At 39.2% G+C, this 25,133-nt stretch overlaps 1 protein-coding gene across 1 annotated transcript in view; it reads right to left on the bottom strand.

Annotated features, from left to right (window-relative positions):
• Positions 1-25,133, bottom strand: part of THSD7A (thrombospondin type 1 domain containing 7A) — a 307,882-nt gene that overhangs the window by 37,852 nt on the left and 244,897 nt on the right. The window contains exons 15-17 of the mRNA XM_068152522.1: positions 23,820-23,923; positions 14,131-14,325; positions 10,845-11,108 (exon numbers count right to left, since the gene is read on the bottom strand). Coding sequence (XP_068008623.1) covers positions 10,845-11,108; positions 14,131-14,325; positions 23,820-23,923 — 563 coding nt within the window. The remainder of the gene's footprint in view (positions 1-10,844; positions 11,109-14,130; positions 14,326-23,819; positions 23,924-25,133) is intronic.

Below are 25,133 nucleotides of genomic sequence, written 5' to 3'. Positions count from 1 at the left end.
CCTCTCAAGTGCCTCACTATTTTGCTCAACAGACAATTTAGCATTTAACTGTTCCACTGGACTCCCTTAGAACTCAGGCAGAAGCAGACTTCAAATTGCATGCACAAAGATCTCTAGCCAAGAAAGAAGACTGAATTAAAAAACCAAAACCCACAAAATTACTTGTTGCAAATTATTTGTCCCAATCTATTTGCTACCCATCCAGTGGTACTTTTGAGAAGATTCTCTGAAGCATGTAATCACCTCAGATGCCTTTCTGTGTGCATGATGTCAACATATCTTTTAGGATGACTAAATCTCTGGAAGTTCATAGAAATCACTTCTCAAATCAAAGAAAGCAGAGATTCAAGAACACTGAGAAGTTTTGGAGTTTTACTTTGTCTTGTTTTGTCGTTGGCTTTTGTGGGTTGTTTTTTTTTAATTTCAAGTTCTTGTGTTTGTAACAAAATCAGCAAGTAAAATAGAAAAAAAAAACAAAAACATTGAAAACCTAGAAACACAGAAATCAGAAACATTACCTGCAAACGGGACTGGTGATGCAGCTACATAGTTTCTGATACGAAAAGGACATGAATAAACCATTTTTCAAATTTCAGTCTCTAATCTAATCATCCCTGAAGGGGTGCCCCTTGTGTTAAACAGTGTAAAGTCCTCTCATATGTGGGAGTGTAGTTGCCTGTATAGTGGAATATCACACAATTATACCACACAGACAGGTTGTGTAATATAATTGCAGCCAATTTCATGCCAGAACCTCGATGTCTAAAGAACAAGCCAGAAATTACCAAGGTAGAAACACATCAAGTGCAGAGAGAAGGAAAAATGAGACCAGTGAAGCCACTGTGGAGAAGAGCTGAGGAAAAGAGCGTGATGGTGAGGGAGATTCAGTGAAGCACTAGACCAACTCTGTACAAGCTGAAGGTACGTTCTCTGGACATCTGCAGTTTATAATTAGCCTGCTGTTTATCCTCTTGAATAAAGTCTTTCACTGCACATTTTCCACATCTCTTCCCTCTCCCCACAGCACCTGAGGGATGTTGGAGAGATGATCCTTGGGGTACTCTGGGATGAAGCACTGGCCCTGCACAGTTTGGAAGAGTATTGGGAAAAGTTGCCCATCTCTTAAGGCCTATTCCTTTCCAGTGCAGCAGTTTCTCAATTATTTCAGCTCCTATTAGCTGAACTTCACAAGGCTGTGAAATGAGAAGTTGTCTACTATAAGCAGGAACATTGTTATTGTATCATTAAAGATTTATTACTGAACCACAATTTAACAAATGGCTTTGAAGCACTGGGAGTAGGAATTGAGCTCATTATTAAAAGGGAAAGGCTTGCTATTCCATTTCTAATAGGCTATAAAATCTGGATGCCTAGAACAAAGTCATTAACAGTTATGATGGATAATTTATAATGGAGGACTTTAACAGACTCACACCTTGCCTAGTGACAAAGCAGCTCAAGTAGGCAGATACAAGATTTTTCCTCACAAATTTAATGTGCAATGTGTAAGAACAGACTGAGCTTGAGTTCAAGGGTTCAGACATAAAGAACATCTTAGAATGTGTTTACATGAACTCTTTTGTCCTTAGCACTGACAGAGTTACGCTCTTGCTTTCATGACTAAAATGCCATGCTACATCTCCAAGAAAAAAACTGCAATGTCAGAATGGTTTATGTTCTTTGACAATGATTCATTATTTTTGTCAAGAAAATATAAAAGTCTTGGATCCCATTTTCCAGGACAAACAAATATTAAATTATTTGCATTCCACTGAAACATAATCCATATATCTGCCTAGCTATGGAAAGAAAGATTGAACTTCGTAAGACCTCTCCTCTCCTCTCCTCTCCTCTCCTCTCCTCTCCTCTCCTCTCCTCTCCTCTCCTCTCCTCTCCTCTCCTCTCCTCTCCTCTCCTCTCCTCTCCTCTCCTCTCCTCTCCTCTCCTCTCCTCTCCTCTCCTCTCCTCTCCTCTCCTCTCCTCTCCTCTCCTCTCCTCTCCTCTCCTCTCCTCTCCTCTCCTCTCCCCTCCCCTCCCCTCCCCTTTTCTTTTCCTTATTCTCAGGATTACCCTTCAAAGCCTTAAAACCTGAGAGCAATTGTTAATGCCTAACTATCTTCTGCATCAGCAGTTCTGTTTCTGGTGAACTAACCACAGGTCTTTGGGTTGATGGCTGACTGCTCCATAAATGATGTCCTGTTGACAGGGCAGACATGGTGGCACTGTAATGCAGAGGCCTAAGATAGTATTTCTGGCACAGGACAAAGGCAGCATATTCCTAGGGCACACACATCCAGATAAATATGCATTTTGTATGTGTGTGTATATATATATATATATAAACACCCCCCCCCAAACTTACAAATAATACCAGCTATAAAACAGCAAAGTATCCTAATAACAATTGGACAACCTAAGCCTACTACCATGCTAGAATAGAATATCCTATGGGAAGTATATTTATTTTAGACTAAACACTCAACAGACAGTCTCAATTAAATTTTAACACTCTCTTTGCTATTTTTTGTTGGTAAATTTGCATTGCTTCAGGTTAGAACATTGAAAGTGAAAAAAGGTTTTTAAATACAAGTGGATACAGTGAGTTCTAACCGACACCTTGGACTCAGTGGGCTCTAACAGATGAGATTTTATTATCACACACATGAGCAATTAAATATCAAATTCCTCACTTCACATTGATACTCCTAGCAGCTGTTGTAAAAGTATTCACTGATACACAGATACTCCTCTCTAATCCCCTGCCATAAGCCTTGTAGCCATGGAGGGCTTTGTAGAGTCAGCACAAATCAATGCATCTCATTTAATTAATGCTAAAGGGGGAAATAATCTCACACTAATAAGGCAGCAGACAAACTATCCTGGACTGGCTGAGTGTGCCTAAGGTCTTAACAGTAAACTGACATGAATTAAGAAGGGTAATACGACCTATATAAAAATGCTGCATCTGTCTGCCATGCTACTAGGTTTGCCTTCACTACACGCACACAAACACAGCAACAGCTCAGCTTATGTGGGTCATGATTCATAACTGCTATTTGATGGAGGAAAATTAAATTTTGAAGCATAAATTGTGTAGTTCATAAACAGGGCAGTGGCCTGCTTATGAATTTTACTTTTTTTTTTGTCATGAAAATGCCAAGGTGTGGTTTAAAGGGTCCATGAAGAGACTCCCAATTTTTTTTCACACACACATGGGAACAGATTGTTGGCAGACACATGTCATTATCCACAGAGATCCAGTATGATAATGATGACAGGAATATAGCTATGAAAAACAACTGCTGCTTTTCTGATGGGACAAAAAATAATAATACAACCAAAACATTCACACTCAACTATCAAACGAACTACACATTTTTGTATTTCTCCAGTAAAACTACCTATGCAGTACTGAAACAAAGGAAGAACAAGAGAAAGGACAATTTATGTGTCTTCCATTAAGGAAAACTGGCAAACAACAGCTCAGTTAGCACTTTCAGCTGATATTATCACATCTGCTTCAAACTGGCAGCTGTTAGCTCCCACCCACACACTGCAGAACTGGTATCAGAGTATCATAGTATCATAGTATCATTCAGGGTTGGAAGGGACTGCAAGGATCATCTAGTTCTAACCCCCCTGCCATGGGCAGGGACACCCCACACTAGATCAGGCTGGCCAGAGCCTCGTCCAGCCTGATCTTAAACACCTCCAGGGACAGGGCCTCGACCACCTCCCTGGACAACCCATTCCAGGGCTTGGCCACTCTCATGGTGAAGAACCTCCTCCTCACATCTAGCCTGAATCTCCCTGCCTCCAGCTTCATTCCATTCCCCCTAGTCCTATCACTACCTGAGATCCTGAGAAGTCCCTCCCCAGCCTTCCTGTAGGTCCCCTTCAGATACTGGAAGGCCACAATTAGGTCACCTCGGAGCCTTCTCTTCTGCAGACTGAAAGACTGCAGACTGGTATGGCTGGAAGATACCAGTGGCAGACTATTTCCAATGGCTGCTGAATGGTTCCAACTCTTTTAATCAAGAAATTTAGCACAAATTTTAAACAAGATATTTTGAAGTGAGAAATTAAACTATTAGCTTGAATATACATATTATATACATATATATTCACAATAGGGGTGTGTATATATATATATAAATACTGGAAAAAGCAAAGAAAAAAAGAAAACAAAACCACCTTGTTCCTCTGCAGCTGAACCCTAGTTCTATGTTCAGCTGCTTGTTTGGCATTTCTTTTGAAGCACCTGTCAGGCTATGGAAAGTTATTAGTTCAGGACCATATTTAGGACTCTATCCTCTGCTTCTCCACTGTTCTCACCTAGCAATAACATCAGATTTTTTTAACTGCATTTTGCCTTTTCTGTTCTTAAAAATTGTGATTTTTCTTTCTATTTTATTTAATACAGCCACTCTTGTCTTACTGGGAAGCTTGTTCATACTTAGGACTTTACAACTGCACACAAAATGTCAAAGATTACTGCAAGAATCCTCTTATGGATCTACTTGTGTTACACCCTTCCTTTAGCTCCTTGTTGTCTGTGAACTGCTAACTCTTCGCAAATCTTTTGAAAATGAGATGAGCCAAGCAGTTAAAAGAGCTCTGAAGTATTCTTGTGCTCCTGTTTACCTTATCTGAGAAAATCAGCTGAATTGTGATCATGAGCACACAACAGTTTGCAAAATAAAATGCACTGCAGAGCAGATCTATGTCCTGATTCCTCCCACTCAAAACATCATGACTTGCAATGCTGACCTATTCATGGTCTCATAAATTTATATGGCGTTATTTAAATAAACCTTTAGATAGTCTCTCCATTTGAGTGTGGTGTTTTAGTACATCACACAACATATCCCATGATATATTCATAACATCAATGTGGGTGTTGTTTGTCCCTATGTCAGATTTAGAGAACCTTGTCACAGGTGAAGAAGTACAATTATCCCTATTTCCCACCTCATGATTTCATAGTAGCAGGAGATAGCAAAAGTTCAACTAAAAGTTGGATGCTGCAGAGGAAACGTCTTCCCTTAAATAATCACAGAATAATTCAGGTTGGAAAAGACCCTTGGGATCATCAAGTTCAACCATTAGTCCTACTCTACAAGGTTCATCCCTAAATCAAATCCCCAAGCACCACATACAAATGACATATAAACATATCCAGGGCTGGTAACTCAACAACCTCTCTGGGCAGCCCATTCCAATGCCTGACCACTCTTTCCAGGAAATTTTTCCCCCCAGTGTCCAATCTAAACCTACCCAGTCGCTGCTTGAGGAGATTCACTCTTGTTCTATCGCTAATTACCGGTGAAAAGTGACCAGCATCAGTATCTCCACAATGTCCTTTTAGGTAGGTGTAGAGAGTGATGAGGTGTCCCCTCAGCCTCCTCTTTTTTTACACTAAACAGCCCCAGCTCCTTCAGTTGTTCTTCATCAGATTTATTCCCCAGGCTCTTCACCAGCTTCGCTGCCCTCCTTTGCACTTGCTCCAGGATCTCTACATCTCCCTTGAACTGGGGTGCCCAAAACTGAACACAATACTCACTCAAGGTGTGGACTCTCCAGAGCTGAGTACAGGAGGACAGTCACCTCCCTACTCCTGCTGGCCACAGCATTTCTAACATGCAGCTGGCAGCCAGTCACTAGTGGTGTCCCCCAGGGATCAGTGCTGGGCCCCATCCTGTTCAATATCTTCACTGATGATCAGGATGAGGGGATTGAGTCCATCATCAGTAAGTCTGCAGATGACACCAAGCTGGGGGCAGGTGTTGATCTGTTAGAGGGTCAGAGAGCTCTGCAGAGGGACTTTGACAGGCTGGACAGATGGGCAGAGTCCAAGGGCATGAGATTTAACACATCTACAGGTTCTAAACATTGGCTGCAACAACCCCATGCACTGCTACAGGCTGGGGTCAGAGTGGCTGGAGAGCAGCCAGGCAGAAAGGGACCTGGAGGTGCTGGTTGATAGTAGGACGAACATGAGCCAGCAGTGTGCCCAGGTGGCCAAGAAGGCAAATGGCACCCTGGCCTGTATCAGGAATAGTGTGGCCAGCAGGAGCAGAGTGGTCATTGTGCCCCTGTACTCAGCACTGGTTAGGCCACACCTTGAGTCCTGTATCCAGTTCTGGGCCCTTCAGTTTAGGAAAGATGTTCAGTTGCTATAAAATGTCCAGAGAAGGGCAAAAAGGCTGGAGAGGGGTTTGGAGCACAAGCCCTATGAGAAGAGGCTGAGGGAGCTGGGGTTGCTTAGCCTGGAGAAGAGGAGGCTCAGGGGAGACCTTATTGCTGTCTACAACTACGTGAAGGGAGGTTGTAGCCACGTGGGGGTTGGTCTCTTCTCTCAGGCAACCAGTACCAGAACAGGAGGACACACACAGGAGGAAACTGTGCCAAAGGAGGTTTAGGCTGGATGTTAGGAAGAAGTTCTTCACAGTGACTGGCCATTGGAATGTGCTGCCCAGGGAGGTGGTGGAGTCACCATCACTGGAGGTGTTTAGGAAGAGACTGGATGGGGTGTTTGGTGCCATGGTTTAGTTGATTAGATCGTATTGGATGATAGGTTGGACTCAATGATCTCAAAGGTCTCTTCCAACCTGGTCTGGTCTGGTCTGGTCTATTCTATTCTATTCTAACACAAGCCAGGATGCCGTTGCCTTTCTTGGTCACCTGGGCACACTGCTGGCTTATATTCAGTACTTGTCAACTAGAACTCCCAAGTCTCTTTCTGCTAGACAGCTTTCCAGCCACACTTCCCCAAGCCTGTAGCATTGCTTGGGGTTGTTAATGTTTTTGATTTCTCTCATAGTCCAAGCCAGTTCAGCAAATCATATCCCATAAAAGCTGTGATCACATATTTTACTTGGAGAAGAAAAAACAGAATCACAGGAATTAACAGTGGAATAGATTTCTGAATAAAACAGATGACATAGCAGACAACCCCAACTGCTCTTCTCTGGATCAGTTACAAAATTAGTGAAAAATTCAGTGCTATCACTCCCATAGGGAAATAATTCTGTTAGAATTTACCAAAATAACTCAAGCAGGATTGAATTATGAATCCTGTCTATTTTAGCTTGAAAACTAAAAGCAGATTGATGGGAAGCTACAAGGCATTTTTATTTGCTAGCAGGGGGATAACTATTGTGATACCATAGAAGTCCCTTGTTGATTCAGCATAATACAAGTTTAATGCTTGTTCTTAAAGAAAAAGGAAAAAAAATAACAAGCAGCACACTGAAATGTAGAGATGATGCCAAACTCAAGAACTGTCATACACCAAGGGCATGAAAATAACAAGAAATAAATACTGGCAAGATATAAAACAAGATTTAACTGGCAAAACAGCAGTTTGTACATGTTGAGTAAAATGAAACAAATAATCAGAACATAATCCATAAATATAAAACAGATACTCAGAAAAGGCAACAGCCACATACTGAAATGAGACTAAAACATCTATACCATTTGTTCTAGCCCCTCTGTATCTGCAAAAGTATGTTAAGTCTGGAAAAATGCTGAATAGACAATAAATCAGGTAAGATTTAAGAAGTAATCTGTAGAGTAGAGTAGAGTAGAGTAGAATAGAACAAAATAGAATAGAACAGAACAGAATAGAATAGAACAGAACAGAACAGAACAGAACAGAATAGAATAGAATAGAATAGAATAGAATAGAATAGAATAGAATAGAATAGAATAGAAACACAGAACAGAATTAAACAGGTTGGAAGAGATGTTTGAGATTGAGTCCAACCTATCATCCAACACTATCCAATCAACTAAACCATGGCACCAAGCACCCCATCCAGTCTCTTCCTAAACACCTTCAGTGATGGTGACTCCACCACCTCCCTGGGCAGCACATTCCAATGGCAAATCACTCTTTCTGTGAAGAACTTCTTCCTAACATCCAGACTCAACCTCCCTTGGCACAGCTTTAGACGGTGTCCTCTTGTTCTGGTGCTGGTTGCCTGGGAGAGGAGACCAACCCCTCCTGGCTACAGCCTCCCTTCAGGTAGTTGCAGACAGCAATAAAGTCTTCCCTGAGCCTCCTCTTCTCCAGGCTAAACAACCCCAGCTCCCTCAGCCCCTCCTCATAGGGCTTGTGCTCCAAACCCCTGCCCAGCTTTTTTGCCCTTCTCTGGACATTTTCCAGCAACTCCACATCTTTCCTAAACTGAAGGGCCCAGAACTGGACACAGGACTCAAGGTATGGCCTAACCAGTGCTGAGTACAGGTGGACAATGATATGTGCATTTATACCCATCAATAATAGATTTTTTCTCTACCAGACCTATTAGAAAGGAAACTATCATAGCTCTAAAATTATGACCGTATTTCTTAGCATCAGATTAATTCCTTACCACTAAAGTCAGATTAGATAATTCATTCCCTGTACACCTCAAATTCCTGTCAAATACTTTTAGGATCTGCAAGGACTGCAGGATTAGCTCAACAGCAGTTCCAAGCTTCATCTATTCACACACTATATTGTGGACCACGACAAAGGTACTCTCCCTCAAACAGAACTGATCAGAAAACACACACAGATGCCTTATGCTTCACTATCAAAACCAGGTAATGAATTCGACCAAAAATATTAAAAATTCAAAGAACCAGACACCTTAATAAACTGATCTAGACAGAGAGAATTCAAAACAACCACAGAAATAAAAGGGTTCAGACTTCCCAACCTACAATAAATGTTGTTATGACTCACAAACACTTTCAGTTTACAAAGCGAGATAAAAGAGACTTCAAATTGCCTGTAAGAAAAATGGGAATAAGCTGTAGGAAGGAAAAAAAAGGAAACAGAGCAGTGCTATATTGCGTTTTGGGAAGGCTGTCTATGGAGCCTACTGGTGCTAATAGCATGCTATCATGAAGAGTTATAACAGTCTAAACAAAAGTGGTCAAGAATAATTTTGTCCCATTTTTTATTCCTCTTTCTTATCTCCCTGATTCTTGCATTGGGATTGCACTTCAGTGTGCACTGCCACAGCATGAAAGCAGCTACATGCATGCTCATTCTACAGGGAGTTTTGATCTCTTGCTGCAAGCAGTACATCACCTGCCACATGCAACACCTACAATTTGTTCTTGGCACACACGGCTTCTTTTGTGTCTTTCCTTGGATGCTGACACAAAACCCAACAGTCTTCATTCTTCAAGTCAATGAAAACTGACTGGCAGTAGGCCATCAGTCCTTCTAGCTTCCCATGGACGCAAGCTTTTTCACCATTTTCCACTTTCCAAAGGTCACTCTGGACTTAATGCCAAAAGAATGCTAATTTCTAAACATAGGGTCACATAGGAAAAGGTTTCAGTTCTGTATTTTATAACAGCGTCTTCTGAACAATTCAGATTGTTTCATGACTCTTTTTTTCCACATTCCCTACTATCTTTCTGTGGAGCTTTCTAATTCCCTCAGGACAACTACCCAGCCCAGACAGATCTGTGCTCACACAACTGCTGGTTGTTAGAGGTAGCTTCATCTCTTGGTGCTACAAAGATGGCAAGGGATCTTAAGCTAAGCAAATGTAGCATGTACTCTATAGCCTACACAAAAGAAGGAAAAAAATTTTGTGGCCTTCAACCCAGAGCAAACAGCTGTGAATAGAGTTAAAGAACATTCTTAGAGCAGAGAGATTTCCTGTCCCATGAGTTTAGGAGTTAGACTTTGTCATTCAGATGTATTCATACACACTTATCTTTCAGCATGAGTTAACCACAGTGAAAGATGACTCAGAATAAAAATAAACATGGGAGAAAATGGGAATCATCTTCCAGCTTTGCTTTGAGGCATTAAGCTGAATGCTAACTTCTCCATCATATCACAGAGAGATTCTACAGCTTGGTTTGATACATTAAGTTTCTCATTTATCACAGCTATAAACAGGAATTAATAGTGCTAATTAAAATCTCCTCAAGTAATTCAATTTCTTTGATTAGCTATTCTACTTCTATTCAAGTAAATAAATGCAATTTCTGCTATCTTAATTTAACATTGGAAAGTTGAATACATACACGAATTAAACTTACATTGACCTTTTAATGGCACTGAGACTAACATCCAGCTTTTCATACCAATAGCTCAGATACAATTTTGCACTGAAAGGAGGAAAACACATGAACACAAAAGCTCCAGTAATGTAAATTAGCACATTTCTGCCTCACTGAAAATCAGAAAGTGACAGTTTTAATCCTAACACTACAGATGTTATATCTATTTTGGGAAGGAACACTGGTCACTCTTAAAACAATGTGTACACGAAGAACATAAAGTCTTTAAACATCCTGGTTTTACCCGTCACAGAATCACACAGAGAAAGTGTTGTGTGCTGTTGAACTCAGGCCAAGGCACGCCTGCTAAGGTGCTAAAGAGTAAATGGTCAAGATAAAGCTATTTAAGGAGATTAAAGCTATCTAAAGAATCTGAGGAAATAATTTCAGCCTTTCCAAAATAGTCCTGTGCTGTCCCTGTTTACCTTTTGAGGATATGACCCTTCTAAATGGCTTTATTCTCAAATGTGCAGGTACAGTTATCAGGAGAAGCAATAAGATTTTACATTCTGTTATGGAAATACCTAGTTAGTAATTTATCATGATTTTAGTTTTAAATATTGCACTGTAGTAATCAGTGAAAATTAAGTTTACTGTTTTGTAAATCGGCAAAAAATGTGTGCTGGTTGTGAAGGTATCTTGGGATAAAATGCAGCCTAAGCAAGCAACAAATATTAATATACTAATTCTACCTGCATGCATATTAATCTCAAACAAAACAAAGCAAGTAAGTGAACATGAAAAGAAGAGAGGTTTCTAAATACCGTGACTGTTGCACCGTGAGGTTTCCACAAGTCGGTTGTTTTGGTCATAGCACGCCATGGCCTGGTAGCGATAGCCTTGCCCACATTCCTTGACATCTCCTTGTACCTTCATTCCCAGCAGTACCTCCAGCTTACCCTCTGGTAAAATACAGTCTGACCAATTTCCCACAGGCTGAGCGCTGTATTTGTCGCACGGACAAAACTGGTTCTCAATCAGAGGATACACCTGGGAATTTTTGCATTTATCTCTTTTCTTACTTTTTCCTAGAAAGAAGTAACAATTGGTTTAGAAAGTTTGCATTAGTTTACATCTTCCCAACAATTTCATTTACACTTTCATAACAAGGGCTTGCAACCAAATTCGTGTGCCTAAAACCAGTTACTAGTTTAGGCTAATTGCTTGAATTTCTCAAGTAATGGATGCCTACAACTTGCACAAAGGCAACATCTTTACTTTGGATAAAAGTGCTTGGAGAGTAGAGTTCGGATTATTATAAATTAACTGACTCTGGATAAAATTTTCTCAAGCGGATGGAAATGCAGCAGGAAGTGACATGCATCTCTGACACAGTGGTTCCTTCTTTCAAAATGTCAAAATCATTTAATTTCATCACCTTTTACAGTACATCTGTTAGTAACAACCCTCCTTCCCCTCTAATAGAATAAGCTCCTTCTGTGAATTTGTTCCGTTTCAAATCTCTTCTTGTTTTCCCTTCCCAACTGGAGCACAGCCATTCACTTGGCTTTCACATCCCATTAAACCTATTTTTAATTTTCTCTTTGGTAAAGTTTGCTTGGTTCTCCTTTCCCTCCTAGCCAGATCCTATAGACTGTAGAACCTTTTGCAAAAGTAGCTTTAAAAATGCCTTTGTTGGTTTTTTTTGCTCTCGGTACCACTGTAAATTAACATTCTGCAGGAGTTTCCTTGTCATTAAAAACAAGGCACTGAACGCAACTTTGCAGCACCCTTAGTGTTTGTATTATTACTGCCTTCATTTGGAATAGAAAAAAGGTATCTGAACAAAAGTTTAGCTTTCTTTTGACAACATAATTTCATACTAAAAATACACTTCACCTCATTTTCACCATAAATAATTATGGCTTCACTCCAAGGTAGCTTCACATGTTAGGCTGGGTAACACACTGCCACAAAGAATACACCACAGCACATAGCACAGCCTGTGCAAGTTTGAAAGGGCAACTTAACTCAGGACAGGGAAGGATCTCAAAGTGTTAATAGTATGGTATAAGAACCTGTCTTTCTTCCTTCGTTTTTAAAGTAATTTCAAACCAAAAATTGTTAGTCAGGGCTTTTTTTCCCCTTGTGGAAGCAAAGCTGGCATAAAGTTGAGTGGAGTGGTAAGACAGGCACAGTGAGCCTTCTGGAAGATCATGAATTATGCATTGTCCACACATCTTCAGATTTACAGTGGGATGGAGCAGGGGGATGATGAGGTTTGGATTCTATCACATTCTTTCTAAGGCTGCTAATGGGCACCCCCCTTATCTAGCTTTCCTCTGCCACAGACAATACAGACTAATTGGCAAATAAAGCTGTGACAGAGGCCAAGTCTCACTCTTGAGGTTTCAGTTATAATTCAGAAGCAGAGCCTATTTTTTACCTCTTTGTTTCATGCAGGAAAAAAAAAGTAAAAATAAAGCAACCCAACAGATTAAAAAGAAGTTGTAGGGAAAAAAAAATCAAAAGTAGAAGAATTTCCATCACATGGAACAAAGAAAACTTTGTGTCAAGAGGTTGGATATAATTGGAAAAAACTTTTTTCTTCTATTAAGTAAAACCTCAGGAGGTTTCAAGGGACACAAAGCAAGAGTATTCTTAGTTGTGTCGGGAAATATGGCAGAAAATTAAGCAATGTATTGCCTTATGTGGTGATCTGAGCTGCTGGATGAAGGCAATGAAAAAAGAGGGAACACACAGGGCTTGGAGAGCAAACATTCAGCCAGGGAATGGACTTGCTTAATCATAAATATCACATTTGAGACTGCAGCTAACAAGTTCAGAAGAGGTAAATCAAAGCTTAAGGCTCAAAATTATAATCTACAGCAAGAGACTGAAAAGCACTCAGCTGCCATAGCAATTTTAAATGCACCAAAACACTATACAAGAAGGAAGAAAATTCTAGTGTAGAAAAGACAAGAAATAGAGTGGATTACCAACCGATGCTGTTAAGCAGAGATGGTTGTTGATTGTTGTGCATACCAATAAAATAAATAAAATAAAATCTACTTTCACCAGATTTTCTGTTAAAAGGTTTTCTATTGAAAGCTTCAGGGAAATTTCAACATGATTTTTTTCTTTTCTCAACCACAGTTAAGTGTGAAAGAAAACAGAAACCAACACAAAACCAAACTAAAACCAATGAAAGCAGACCCAACTCAATCTGGAGAGAATTCAGTATGGTTAGACAATACTGGCACGACACAGCTTGAGTGCAGAAAAATGGTTGCTGAGGAAACAAAACAAATTGCAGACCTTCTCCTTAAACATAGCTGAGAAATGCACATAAAGTAAGGAAATACAGTTTATAGGGTCCGTGTCCAGTTTTCCAAACCTAGTATTTTGTATTAGTAGAATTAAACTTGTTTAACCTTACTTGGGAAAGAAAGTAATTTAGGAGAGATCTGAAAAGATTTTTTAACCCAGGACTTCTCTGTGTGCCTCACACTACCCATATCCTATCCTGAAGACCCCATGGTCTTTGGCTTTTTACACCATTAAGCCAATCACACTCTGAAAACTTTTTAAAAAGCCAAACATTTGTGCCTCTTCTGGTGAAAAGGGAACACAGGGCTCAAAAATGCAGGTAAAGATCTTTTATTTTATGTCATTGTACTGGATCAGATTGTTAGTTAATTATGCTGCTTTTCATTTTTCACCTCCCTGCAACTACATGAAATGCTGATTTGCCTGTCAGGAAAAGAAATGATCTAGTTTACTGTGTGCTCCATTTCAAAGAAGCTCTGGTTTCCTGTGATTTCCCATCTCTCAGCCAAAGAAATACTGGTCTCCTGTGCTCTCTCTGTCAGCCACTTCCCCATGATCAGGACTCTGAGATACATGGCAGGAGTTTGTTCTCCTGAGGGGTTATTTTTTCGCTTCACTAAGAGTATACTGTGACGTTGGGTTTGCTTTCTGCCATGATGACAAACATTGCTTGCTTATCATAAGGGAACCTCTGAACAACACAGATCTAAATCAAAACAGTAGGAAAAATAAATAAAATATGCATAAAATGACAGAACCATTTTCGCTGGCTACTCTTACCAACTAGAGTGCGCTTTCTTGTCCTGACTCCTCCACAGTCTCCATTACAGGAAGAAAACTTTGACCAGTTCGTAAACTGACAATCATCTTGGCAGGGAATCTGGCATGTCTGTGTTAAGGATGGTAACGGGCCAGAGTATTTAAGGCACTCACTGATGTCAGCCTGTCCTCCGTCTTGTCTGCGACAAGTAATTGCTGGAAGCAAAAAGGGAGGAAATTTAATTCAACCTTTTTTTCATGAATGTCTCTATTCAATTTACTAAGTCTACAGCATTCTACCACAAAACCACATTGAAAGACCAGAATGCAACAACCTAACACTTGCAAGCAGTTGAACTTTAAATGAATACATTTGACATTTCTGACTTTAGTCAGATTCTGCTTAAATCACTATTGATCAGGACTTACCAGGAGGGGAAAAAATAACCTTACAGACAACTGTGAATGTTAAAAAGGTTGCACTATGTTATCCATACCTGTTGGACAATGTCACATATTACCATTTTATTCCTGCAATGCCATTTAAAGCATTTGAATAGTTTATAGGCTATAAAATTTTATCAAGAAAGCATATTTTAGAAAAAATAAAAGACATAAAATTCAGAAACATATTTTAGTTCTGGATATCACTTAACCACTCAACAGCATTGTTGCTTGGTGTTCTTCAGCAATTTTTAGTCTTGGAAAGGGGTTGAAGGACAAAGCATGCTTGTTGGGGTGGAGCATAAGCCAACAGAAGTACAACTTTTTATATCAGGGTAGCTATGTCCTGAATAAAAACTTCTTGTAAGAAAATAAATATGAAAAGTTTCTGAAGAAAACTCCAAGTGGCACAAAAAGAAGCAGTTGGCACATAAGGATTTACAAAAACAGAGCTGGTTCAATAAAGTCTTTAACAAAGCAATATTTTTGTTTCTCATGAATTTTTTTTTTTAACCATGGATGATTAAATTAGAGAAGAGTAGTAGATTTATGTTGGGTGTTAGGAAAAAGTTCTTTCCAATGAGGGTGGTTGAGCACTGGAAAAGGTTGCCTGGAGAGATGGTTGAGGCGCCGTCCCTGGAGATATTCAAGGTGAGACTCAATGGGGCTCTGGGCGACCTGATATAGTTGAAGATGTCTCTGCTCTCTGCAGGGGGGGTTGAAATATATGACCTCTAGAGGTCCTCTCTAAACCATGTGATTATATGATTCTGTGAATTATACTAATCTAAATCTCAGTGGATGTAACTTTATTTGCTTGCCCCAAACCCCATAAAACTTACTACACAGTAACAAGATGGGGAACATCTAGCTGCTTCTTTACACAACAGACTTATTTTTCCTTCCTGACATCTGACAACATGCAGTAGATGCAGTATTTCCTAATGACTCTGAAAGTTAATTCGGGTCACCAATTGTTGCAGAAGCATTGAATCCAAACACAATATCTCATCCTCTATACATAGAGGGAACACAATGTTTTGTATTACACTCCACAGTTTAAGCATAGCACTACAATTGTATTGACAGGTATTGGTATGCAAATAGAGAAAAAATATCAGATTTTACCAAGCAACTATTATGGCATAATCAAGTTCAACTGCTGGAGAAAATGAGGTTTCAATGAAAAGCTTCAAAATCGAATGGAAAGCTGGATATTTCCTCTTGGTGGAAAAAGGAAGGACAGTTGAGGAAAGTGTTGTTTGTTTTTGTGTTTGGTTTAGGGTTTTTTTAGATTGCTGTAAGGTAATTGCAATGGTTTACTGACCTATGATTTCTGAAAAGCAAGCTTATTGTCTGCCAGTTCTAAACTATATTTCTACTTCATGATGTAGGAAGCTGAGCTTGATGACCCACATGATCCATTTCAAGCCTTTGCACCTACTAAAACACACCTGAAGGTCTCAAGTGAATTGTTTTTGCCACACATCTGTGGTAAAACACTGTGAAAGGGAGGGGGCTTTGTTCTTCCAGAGATGCTAAGCAAACATCTTCCCTGATCCTTGACTGCCCTTTGAAGCAGGGCTGCCAGCACCATTTGTAATAGGCTCAGTACTGCATTAAGTTGTGCTTACTGGGGGGACTGACCAGCTGTACATTGTCTAAAACAATTATTCTGTCAAATCCTTTTACTATTGGTGCACTTTACATGAAGAAGCCCTTTTCTTTTCTTCAGATACAATTGTAGTGATTCAAATATGCAAAAATGGAAAATCCATGCAACTATTTTAAGGACACTTTAACTGTACCTACTGTAGGAGTTCCAAAATTCTGAGAATTATTTTGGAAACCCACAACTCAAACCAGTATCTTACAATACTAGTTTAGGATATGGGTGTGGATTCTTGTAAGATGCTCTTCTCTGCTAATAAAATACAGTGGCTTCCCTGAGGTAAAAACACAGTTTGGGCTAGTTCTACCCTGTGGAAATTCACAGGGGTCAAACTTAAATCCTCTGTCTTGAATTCGACCTTGGCATGTGTATGCATCAGCACAACTAATTGCATTATCTCACTGAGTTCCCAGGGACTTATATAGCACTGTTTTTAGCAAAGAAAACTGTACCTAGCCAGGGGCTAAAAGATGGTCCACTGATTAGCCCAGTAACTTTTCATAACCTTCTTCAAAAGCTTAATACCCATTTTAGGTACTGCCTTTCAATCTAGTCCTTTGATTAGGCCAGAAAGGTTACCCATTGAAGAACTAATCTCCTTCCTTTCCTTCCTCCCTTCTTTCCCTCCTTCCTTCATTCCTTGCTTCTTTCCTTCCTTCCCTTCTTCCTTCTTTTTCTGAGTCTTTATTAAATTTAATCCCTCATATTGCTTCAATACAATATCACACCATGGGCAGATATTCACTCTATGGTACATATTTGCAGACTCAGTGCACCTGATTTGCATCAAGCAGACACAGATGAGAAGCTCATTTGAGGATTAACACTTTGGGGTTTTTTACAGATTAATTATCAGTTGTACTGTAGCAATCAAAGCAGGAAAACCCTTCATTCTTAAGACCTAAATATTTCATCTTAATAACAACACAAATTAAAAGACAGCTTGGCATACTAAATCAGTTAGTATAATTTTAATTTTCAAAGTACCTGTCCATAACTATTCATGTTACTTCTAGTTGAAAACACCTGGATGATTTGCTCTATATTCCATTTCCTTATTGTTATTCTACAGATTCAAGTATTAGTTTGAAATGTTTATATGCCTTGTGACTGTTGAAGAGTGGGCATTTTTCCATTCTTTAAGGCAGGGATTTAGACAACTGTATACATTCAATTACTATATTATTTTGGCTAGGTAAATGTCTTAATTGACAACTGAAATACTGTTACTGTTAGTGGAGTTATTTTTTCCACTCACAACCTTAGTTGGGCAAACACATTCTCCACCTCTCTGATCAAACTCATGATTCCTTAACTGTATTCTGTAAAAGTCACTGAGATCGATGATTAATTCACTGTACAGAGAAGTGTCTGTAACTACTATAAAGCCATGCAGTGCCAGACTAATCATTTTGGCTATACAACTACATTATATTTATTACAGACATTAGCAGTAAGTGGAAAGAGCATGGTTGTTTTACTACTGAAGTAAGCCCAAGTAATTGTTAAGTGAAAACATAAAACAGGAGTAGAGCTAACAGAAAAATCAAATTTAACATAGGAACCATTCACTTACAAAATTGTTTTGGTATTTAATGATTATTATCTCCCAGAAAACAGGTTTGAAATAAAGACAGTTATATTTTCTAGGCAAGGGACTTTGATGTAATTAAAACTTTATCTGATAGCATTGTTTCCACCAAGCTACAGGGGACTACAGGCTGATGTATTTGTTGTCAGCATAACAAAACACTAAGACTGTATTTTAACAAGTGTTGCATGTGTGGATTTTTACAAAATCCCTGAGATTTCACAGAGCTGTAAGATTCAGTGACCCCTAAACCAAAAAACTTATTTTATAAATCAACATGTAGTATGTCCTTTGCTTTACAAGTCTAATCCATTCAGTCTCATTGATGTTAAAATAGTAGTTTATAGTTCCATGCCTCTTTTCTTGTGCTTTAAATAAGGGAATGAAGTCTTCACATGAGCATATACCCCCACCCCCATAAATGATGCCCAGGGAGACGCTTCTGTCCCTGCTTAGCCACAGCAAGAGGGAAGGGCTTTTGACCACTGGTTCTGCCTCCAAGCCTCCCTGCAGCTCAAACAATACTGCAAAGCTTCCTTAAGTGTGCTCACAGCCATGCTGGGAAGCTTCCTGACATTCCCTCATTTTGCTGTCTTTCAAATAACTCTATATGCACCCTGCAAATGAAGAATAGTGAGAGCCTGGGGTCAGCTCCTTAATAATGGCCAGTTCCCAGCAACATTGAGATACTTTCTCTGACAGGCAGGCGACTTAAGCTTCTGCTTAGATTTTACAAATAACCTTCCTTTTGTTGTTACAGAATATGCCGACAGATTTCACAGTTTTCATACCATTCCTCCTACAAAACTGAGGAAGATTTATGGTGGCAAGGACTGCAGGCTGTGCATCCTTTAGCAAATCTCTTTTCGGTCACTGGGATAGCCCTTACTATGTGCATCCATCCATACACATCATGATGTGATTAGGCTATTGCAGTCTGAGCACTCAAGCTTCTCATCTGCTACACATCCTCTTCAGTAGTGTTGGGATGCAGTCCAACAAGCCTTAGTTCAATCTGCAGAAGCTACTGGCAAAACAAGCATCTTTAGTAAGTTTCCTAGAATTCAAAAGGGATTTGAACTGCATTTCTAAGCTCCTTCAGAAGTCACTGGATCTGAGGTTTCTCCACACAGATTTTTAAGATGTAGCACATACCTGCCTGAGGTGTTCACAATTTCAAACATCATACATTCATCTATCTCACCAATCAGACCACTGCTCTGAAGGGGGGGTGGTGTGTATGTGTGCATGCAAATAAAAATAATGTCAGCCTTCAAAAAAAGCAAAGCAGCATCTCTCAGCACACCCTAGCTCGAGGAGGCTCCTCTCGCAGTGAGTTTTATAGCCCAAAACCTCAAATCAAATACTTGTAACCTGGCTCAATGAAGCATTTCCCCTCTGCCAGTTTTTAACCTTTCCCCCACCCTATATTTTGTATTTGCCAACACTCTGTGCCTGTCCCTCCTAGGTTTCAGGTGACTCATCGTGACATCTGGTCAATTCACTCTTGTTAATTCAGAAACACCTTATGAAAATAAACACTGCATAAAAAGTGTTGTAGTGCAATTTGGCTTTTCTCATCATTTCCTGTTCTTGTTTGGTAGAGTGAAAAGGAAGCTCCATCCATATATCCTCTCTTGAGGAGTTTGAACAAAAGATAGTCAGAATTCTTAAATTAATGCAGTTCTACAATACATTCCTGCTGTGCTCATCCACTGTTGAAAGACATTTCACCTGTAACACCCCTGCAAATTTTCATTCATCATAGAAATTCAATGCAATTGCCATGACTATCTGCCTCGTTCCTTTTTATTCTCTTCCCTCTGCATTGGCCCAAGTTCTAATTTTGTGAGATGTTCATTTAAACTGACATGATTTGTAGCAAAACCTTCGTTATGCAAGACAGATAGAAACAGAGCTGTCTTTAACAATTTTTAACAATTTTCAGCACTATGATTCACCCAAGGATCTCTTCTGCCAAGGAAAACCGATGCCATAAAGTAGCTGAAGGATGGAAATGTAAATAATAAAGTTTTGATATTAAGCAAGAATTGTATATGCTCTTGCTACTCAGAGACTCTTGGGATCAGACACCAAACCAGTTACTTTTAGTGATTACTAGATGACCATTGGGTGTCCCTCCCAACCCAAACCATTCTATGAGTCTATGATTCTAACTTCTATTTTTTCCTTCAGATTTAACTCTCTAAGTGAAATATGAACAGTATTCTGTTCAAAATAAACTGCTAATGAATGCACAGTCAGATGTGCCTTTTCCCTAGTGTACATTCCTGTTCTTAACACATTTGCTAATATGTGTGACAGCGTTTATGCGTAGGCAATCAGATCAGAAATAGGACAAACTAATAGCAATGGCAATATCCCCTTGCACTGAGAAAGAGGAACTGAGAACTGCTCCCACAGACACAAATGCAATTACTTGCTCTGCTGAGTATCAAGACAAAATGAAAGGACAATCCACAGGAAACCAAAAGGCTGAGATTACTTCTATAAGATTATTGTTTCACTTTGTCATCAAAAGTAAATCACCACAAACACACAAATGAATGTGTGATTTCCACATTTATGAGCATCAGAGATTTGAGAGAGAGCTCTTTCAACTGAAAAAGAAATGTTGCTATGTCTACAATTATTTGCAGTATGGTAAATGCTTATACAGAAATGACCAGCAAAATGTTCAGCTTAAAATATCTCTACGCCTTTATCACATTATAAATGCAGTGTCACAACGCTACACCAAACAGATTTCATATTTCAGTGTTTATCATTTCCCTATTTGGGAGTATTTAAAAAGACTTGGACAGTAGTATCTCACTCTATTCTGTATCCACATCACAATATAATCTTTGAATAAATTATTCATGGTGCAGATTTTAAAATTCCATATTATCATGCAAAGTTTTCCATAATCTGCAGAAATTTTATTTATGAGAAGCCAAGTATGGATTAGGTAACAAAGAGTTTGCAAGGAGAGGTGACAAAACCTCTTCCAAAGTCTTCCTTCAGAAAGTATTGAAACTCTTCTAATACTGTCCAGGGCAGAGATCTGTCAGGCAGATGGCAGCTTTCAGGTCAGCCTCCCTTCAGTGAGCATCTTGCATGAAATCAATTCTTGTGCAGGGGACCAAACAAAATAATGCTCATCACTCAAAGTTCACACAGGGCTATTTTCATGGCAGACTTTGAAGATAAATTATATTATACAAATAAAACACACTACCCGTGTCCAAAATGCAATTTTATGAGGTGCAAAGGAAATAAAACTTCAACCAATAATCTCCAGAATTGCAGAATTACTTTTTTCCAAGTTAGTTTACATTGCTAAACACAAAAGTAGAGGATATTCAACACATTGTCAGGTATTAAAACATGAAGACATGATACATAATACACCTTTGTTTTAAAATATATTTTATGTTAATTTAGATAATTTACATCAGTGGAAAAATGCTGGGGGAAAAACAAGGCTCTGTTTGTTTGGGTTTTTTAATTAATATTTAAAATGCCTGTAGCTTTCACACCACAACAGGCTAGACAATATTTAGATTGGTGTTTTGACACATGGATTGAGGCACAAAATAATCTTCAGTTGTGCAATAATGTAATCTGTGAACTCTAGAACAAAATTTGTACATCAGATAGGCTTAATAAAATGCGGGACAAATGAAAATTCTTCCCTTTTTAACAGCTGATCTCAGAAACATTTACAGAATTCTACCCAAACCACCCAATCGCAACAGGTTTAGCTGCTTCCAGGGTCCTTAATTAACAATTGCTCATCCTACCACTTGACCACATTATACTGGAGAGCTACTTACATTACATCTGCTTGCAGGAACGAGACTACTGCTTCAATACATCATCCTTTACAAGATCAAACTCTGTGTAGTACCAGAGGGAAATTCTGCCAGTTGTTCTACTGGGCTTAAAATTTATATGGCTAACAATTCCAAAATCATGTATTACTCTGCATGTGTGTACACCACACATGATTACAGTTAAAAAGAAACTCGTACACCACACATGATTACAGTTAAAAAGAAACTCTTGTGACACAAGAACAATAAATCCCCATTTGCAGTTAGCTGCTTCTTTATTAACTGACTTTGAGGCAAAGTCAAGAGATTCAGCTACTACCACATAAGTACAGAAGACACCACTTTGTACTACCCAAACTCGTACTATGACAGACAGAAATCCTATTTTCTCAGTGTGTAATCTGAATGTATCCTCCAGAGCTGCTAGAAATGGATTGCATTAGTGATAGACCTTTGAAAGAATTACCACAGTTAGAAGTCTTTTGTGTTAGCAGGCAATACCTTCAGGTTTCATTTTGCAGTAAGCCCTAAATTGATCTCCTGCATCACTTTCTGAGTAAGTGGCAGGAGTTACTAGCTTAAGATTTACTCTATGACTTTTTAAAGTATACCATAACCTTCTCTAATACTGCAACGAAGTTAATGACCTGAGCATGTCACTTCTGCAGTTTGTAGTGTCCTTGCTCAGAAATTCCACAATCTGCTGAGGCAATATTATTTTAACAGACAGAAGCTAGCACTCAGAAGAGGCAAAAAAGGAAAGACAAATCCTTCCTGGAATTCAGGGTTGACTAGTAGCTCAAAGCAATTCAATTACTGTAACACAGTAAGTAGGAACTGCAGTTCTTTTCATACTGAATTCATTTAATGCACCTAAATCCAACTTCTAACAATACTTAATAGTCACACATACACAATTCTGTTAAAATCATAAAATTCTCTGTAAAGACAGGTGGTGGTAAAGCTGAATTTAAATGCAAAAATTACTTGCTGTTAAATGGAAATGGTGGGGAAATGTCTGGATCACTGAGTTCAAAGGATCAGTGGTTTTGCAGTCGAACCAGCAGCTGGTTGAGTGCTACACCTCAGTGGTTAGTTCCAAGGCCAATTCTGTTTAGCATCTTTAGCAACCTGTACAGAAAGCATCCTCAGCACATTTGGCGACAAAACCATTTTGAGAGGAGCAGTCAATACCTACCTGGAGCTCAGGGTTGCCATTCAGAGGACTTTGACAGCCTGGAGTAATTGGCTGGCACTGAACTTTAACAGTGTAAATGCAAAGTCCTGCATCTCTCATGCTCTTATTGCTCTCTACAACTTCCTAATTGGAGGGTATAGAGAAGAGAGAGCATAGTGTTCTCAGAGGTACACAGTGAAAGGGTAAAGGGCCACAGTCACAAATTGTAGCAAGAGAAATTGCAGATTAGATAATAGGAAAATAAAATGTAGTGCTAGACTGGACAGACACTGGAACAAATGCCCAGCAAGGCTATAGGTAGGATGTCCACACCAGGTGATATTTCAAATATGTTGAGACATGACCTTGAGCAAATTGCTCTATTCTGCCTGTAATCTGACTTTGAAATTGGCCTTGCTTTGTGTTGGAAGTTCAGACCAAGGGACCTTCAGAGAATCTTTCCAGCTCAAAGTTGTTGTAGGGCTCTCTAATCTCAAATTTTCAAACAAATACATAGGGGGAGCAAAATCTTATATTCAGTCTAACAGCTATACCCACAAACACATCTTCATATCCTCACCATGTCAAAACTTTAACATTTTTGCAGGTGAATTTCCACAAACTTTTTCACAAAAACAAACATGTCAAGTCACCCATCCCTTTCTGTTTTCTTCTTTTTGAAATTACTTCCCACAATCACCTCTGCAAACGTGCTGCAGTTAGGGATGATGATATAAACTAACAATGATACAGTCAGTGACTACTGTGATATCTATGTTGAAAAAGAAAGTCATCAATTACATGTTATGAATAAAACATTCGCCAAACACTGGTTAGGATGCACCATACCATGCTAGCACTCAGTGCTAGTGCGCAGAAATATAGATAAAATTCATGTTAGGCTATAATAAATAAATGTTAGGCATTTCCCACACTAGTGCAGCTATGGGTTTCTGAAGGATAAATGACAGAAACAAATGGTCTAACCTCTTGCTTGCAGCCCAGGCCCACAGGTCTCATGTGCTCCTGGACTGTCTTGGCGCACATACCATGGTACCAGCTGGCATCTGCGCCACTTGTGGGTCTTCCACCTGAAATGAGGAGGAAGAAGTCAGCTTCAAACAATCCATCTAAGCTTGCAGACATCAAAACTGAGGCAGTACTAGTGCTGGACAGTACTAGAAAACATCAGAAGCTGTTGTTTATTGTTACTAACTGGCCACAGAGAAATCACAGCTAACAGTAACAATAATGTGAACTTTTCCCTTTTTCCTTTAATATATATTTTTTTTGCTCATTTTAGGATTCAGCTATTAAGAATACAGGGTAGGAAGGAGGAGGTGAAGGAGGAAAGAGAAATCAAACTGTTTTCAGGAGTTTCAAAGTACAAAGGTACATTAACATTAGCTAACAAATGAACAGTGAATACAAACCACAATATGAGGATTAAACGTTAACAGAAAGCATTAACACACTAACAGATGATGTGACAAAGAAATGTCAAAAAAGAATACTATGCAAAAGATAACAAAGTTATTACTTGAACAGCCACTTAGCATAAAATATCTTTTGCTATGGATTTATATCTGAGCATGCTCAGAATACTTCACCAGTCAACAAAAGGGTATATTAAAATTTGAAGAGTGGATTTAGCAAGGGGATGCTCACAGCTCTTATGAGCCAGACACACTAATAAGGATGAGCTTAAATACCTGCATGTTATAATATACCTCCTTTCTTTCTCACTTTTCCTTCTTTCCACTTTTATTTCTGTTTTTCCACCTATCCCAGTGAAGCAAAAATGTGTTGAAGATTCCCAAATACATTCCAGAGTGAAGACTCTAGGGTTGATTTCTGCTTCATGCAGTATTGGGAGCATCTTTTGGCAGTTAATATTGTCATATATAGAGAGTGTTAGCACATATCTTTCTCCTCCACTAGGTCTTTTCTTTCCCTCCTCCCTTAGGCATGCCTTGAAACACAACAAATGGAGCAATTCTGCTTTGCTTGAAGCACAAAAAGGTCTTGGAGTTATAAAGATGAGGTCAGATGAATAAAGTCTTAGTGATTAGAAAAGAACAGAACAGAACAGAACAGAACAGAATAGAATAGAATAGGACCAGACCAGACTAGGTTGGAAGATCATTCAAGATCATTGCGTCCAACCTATCATCCAACACCATCTAACCAACTAAACCATGCAACCAAGCACCCTATCAAGTCTCCTCCTAAACACCTCCAATGATAGTGACTCCATCCCCCTCCTTGGGCAGCCCATTCCAATGGGCAATCACTCTCTCT

Source organism: Melanerpes formicivorus, unplaced genomic scaffold (genome assembly GCF_026170545.1).
Source record: "Melanerpes formicivorus ecotype bairdi unplaced genomic scaffold, bMelFor1.0.p_v2 SCAF_23, whole genome shotgun sequence".
Taxonomy (NCBI): domain Eukaryota; kingdom Metazoa; phylum Chordata; class Aves; order Piciformes; family Picidae; genus Melanerpes; species Melanerpes formicivorus.
The sequence above is the reverse complement of the archived record's forward strand: the minus strand, read 5'-3'. Positions and strand labels throughout refer to the sequence as shown.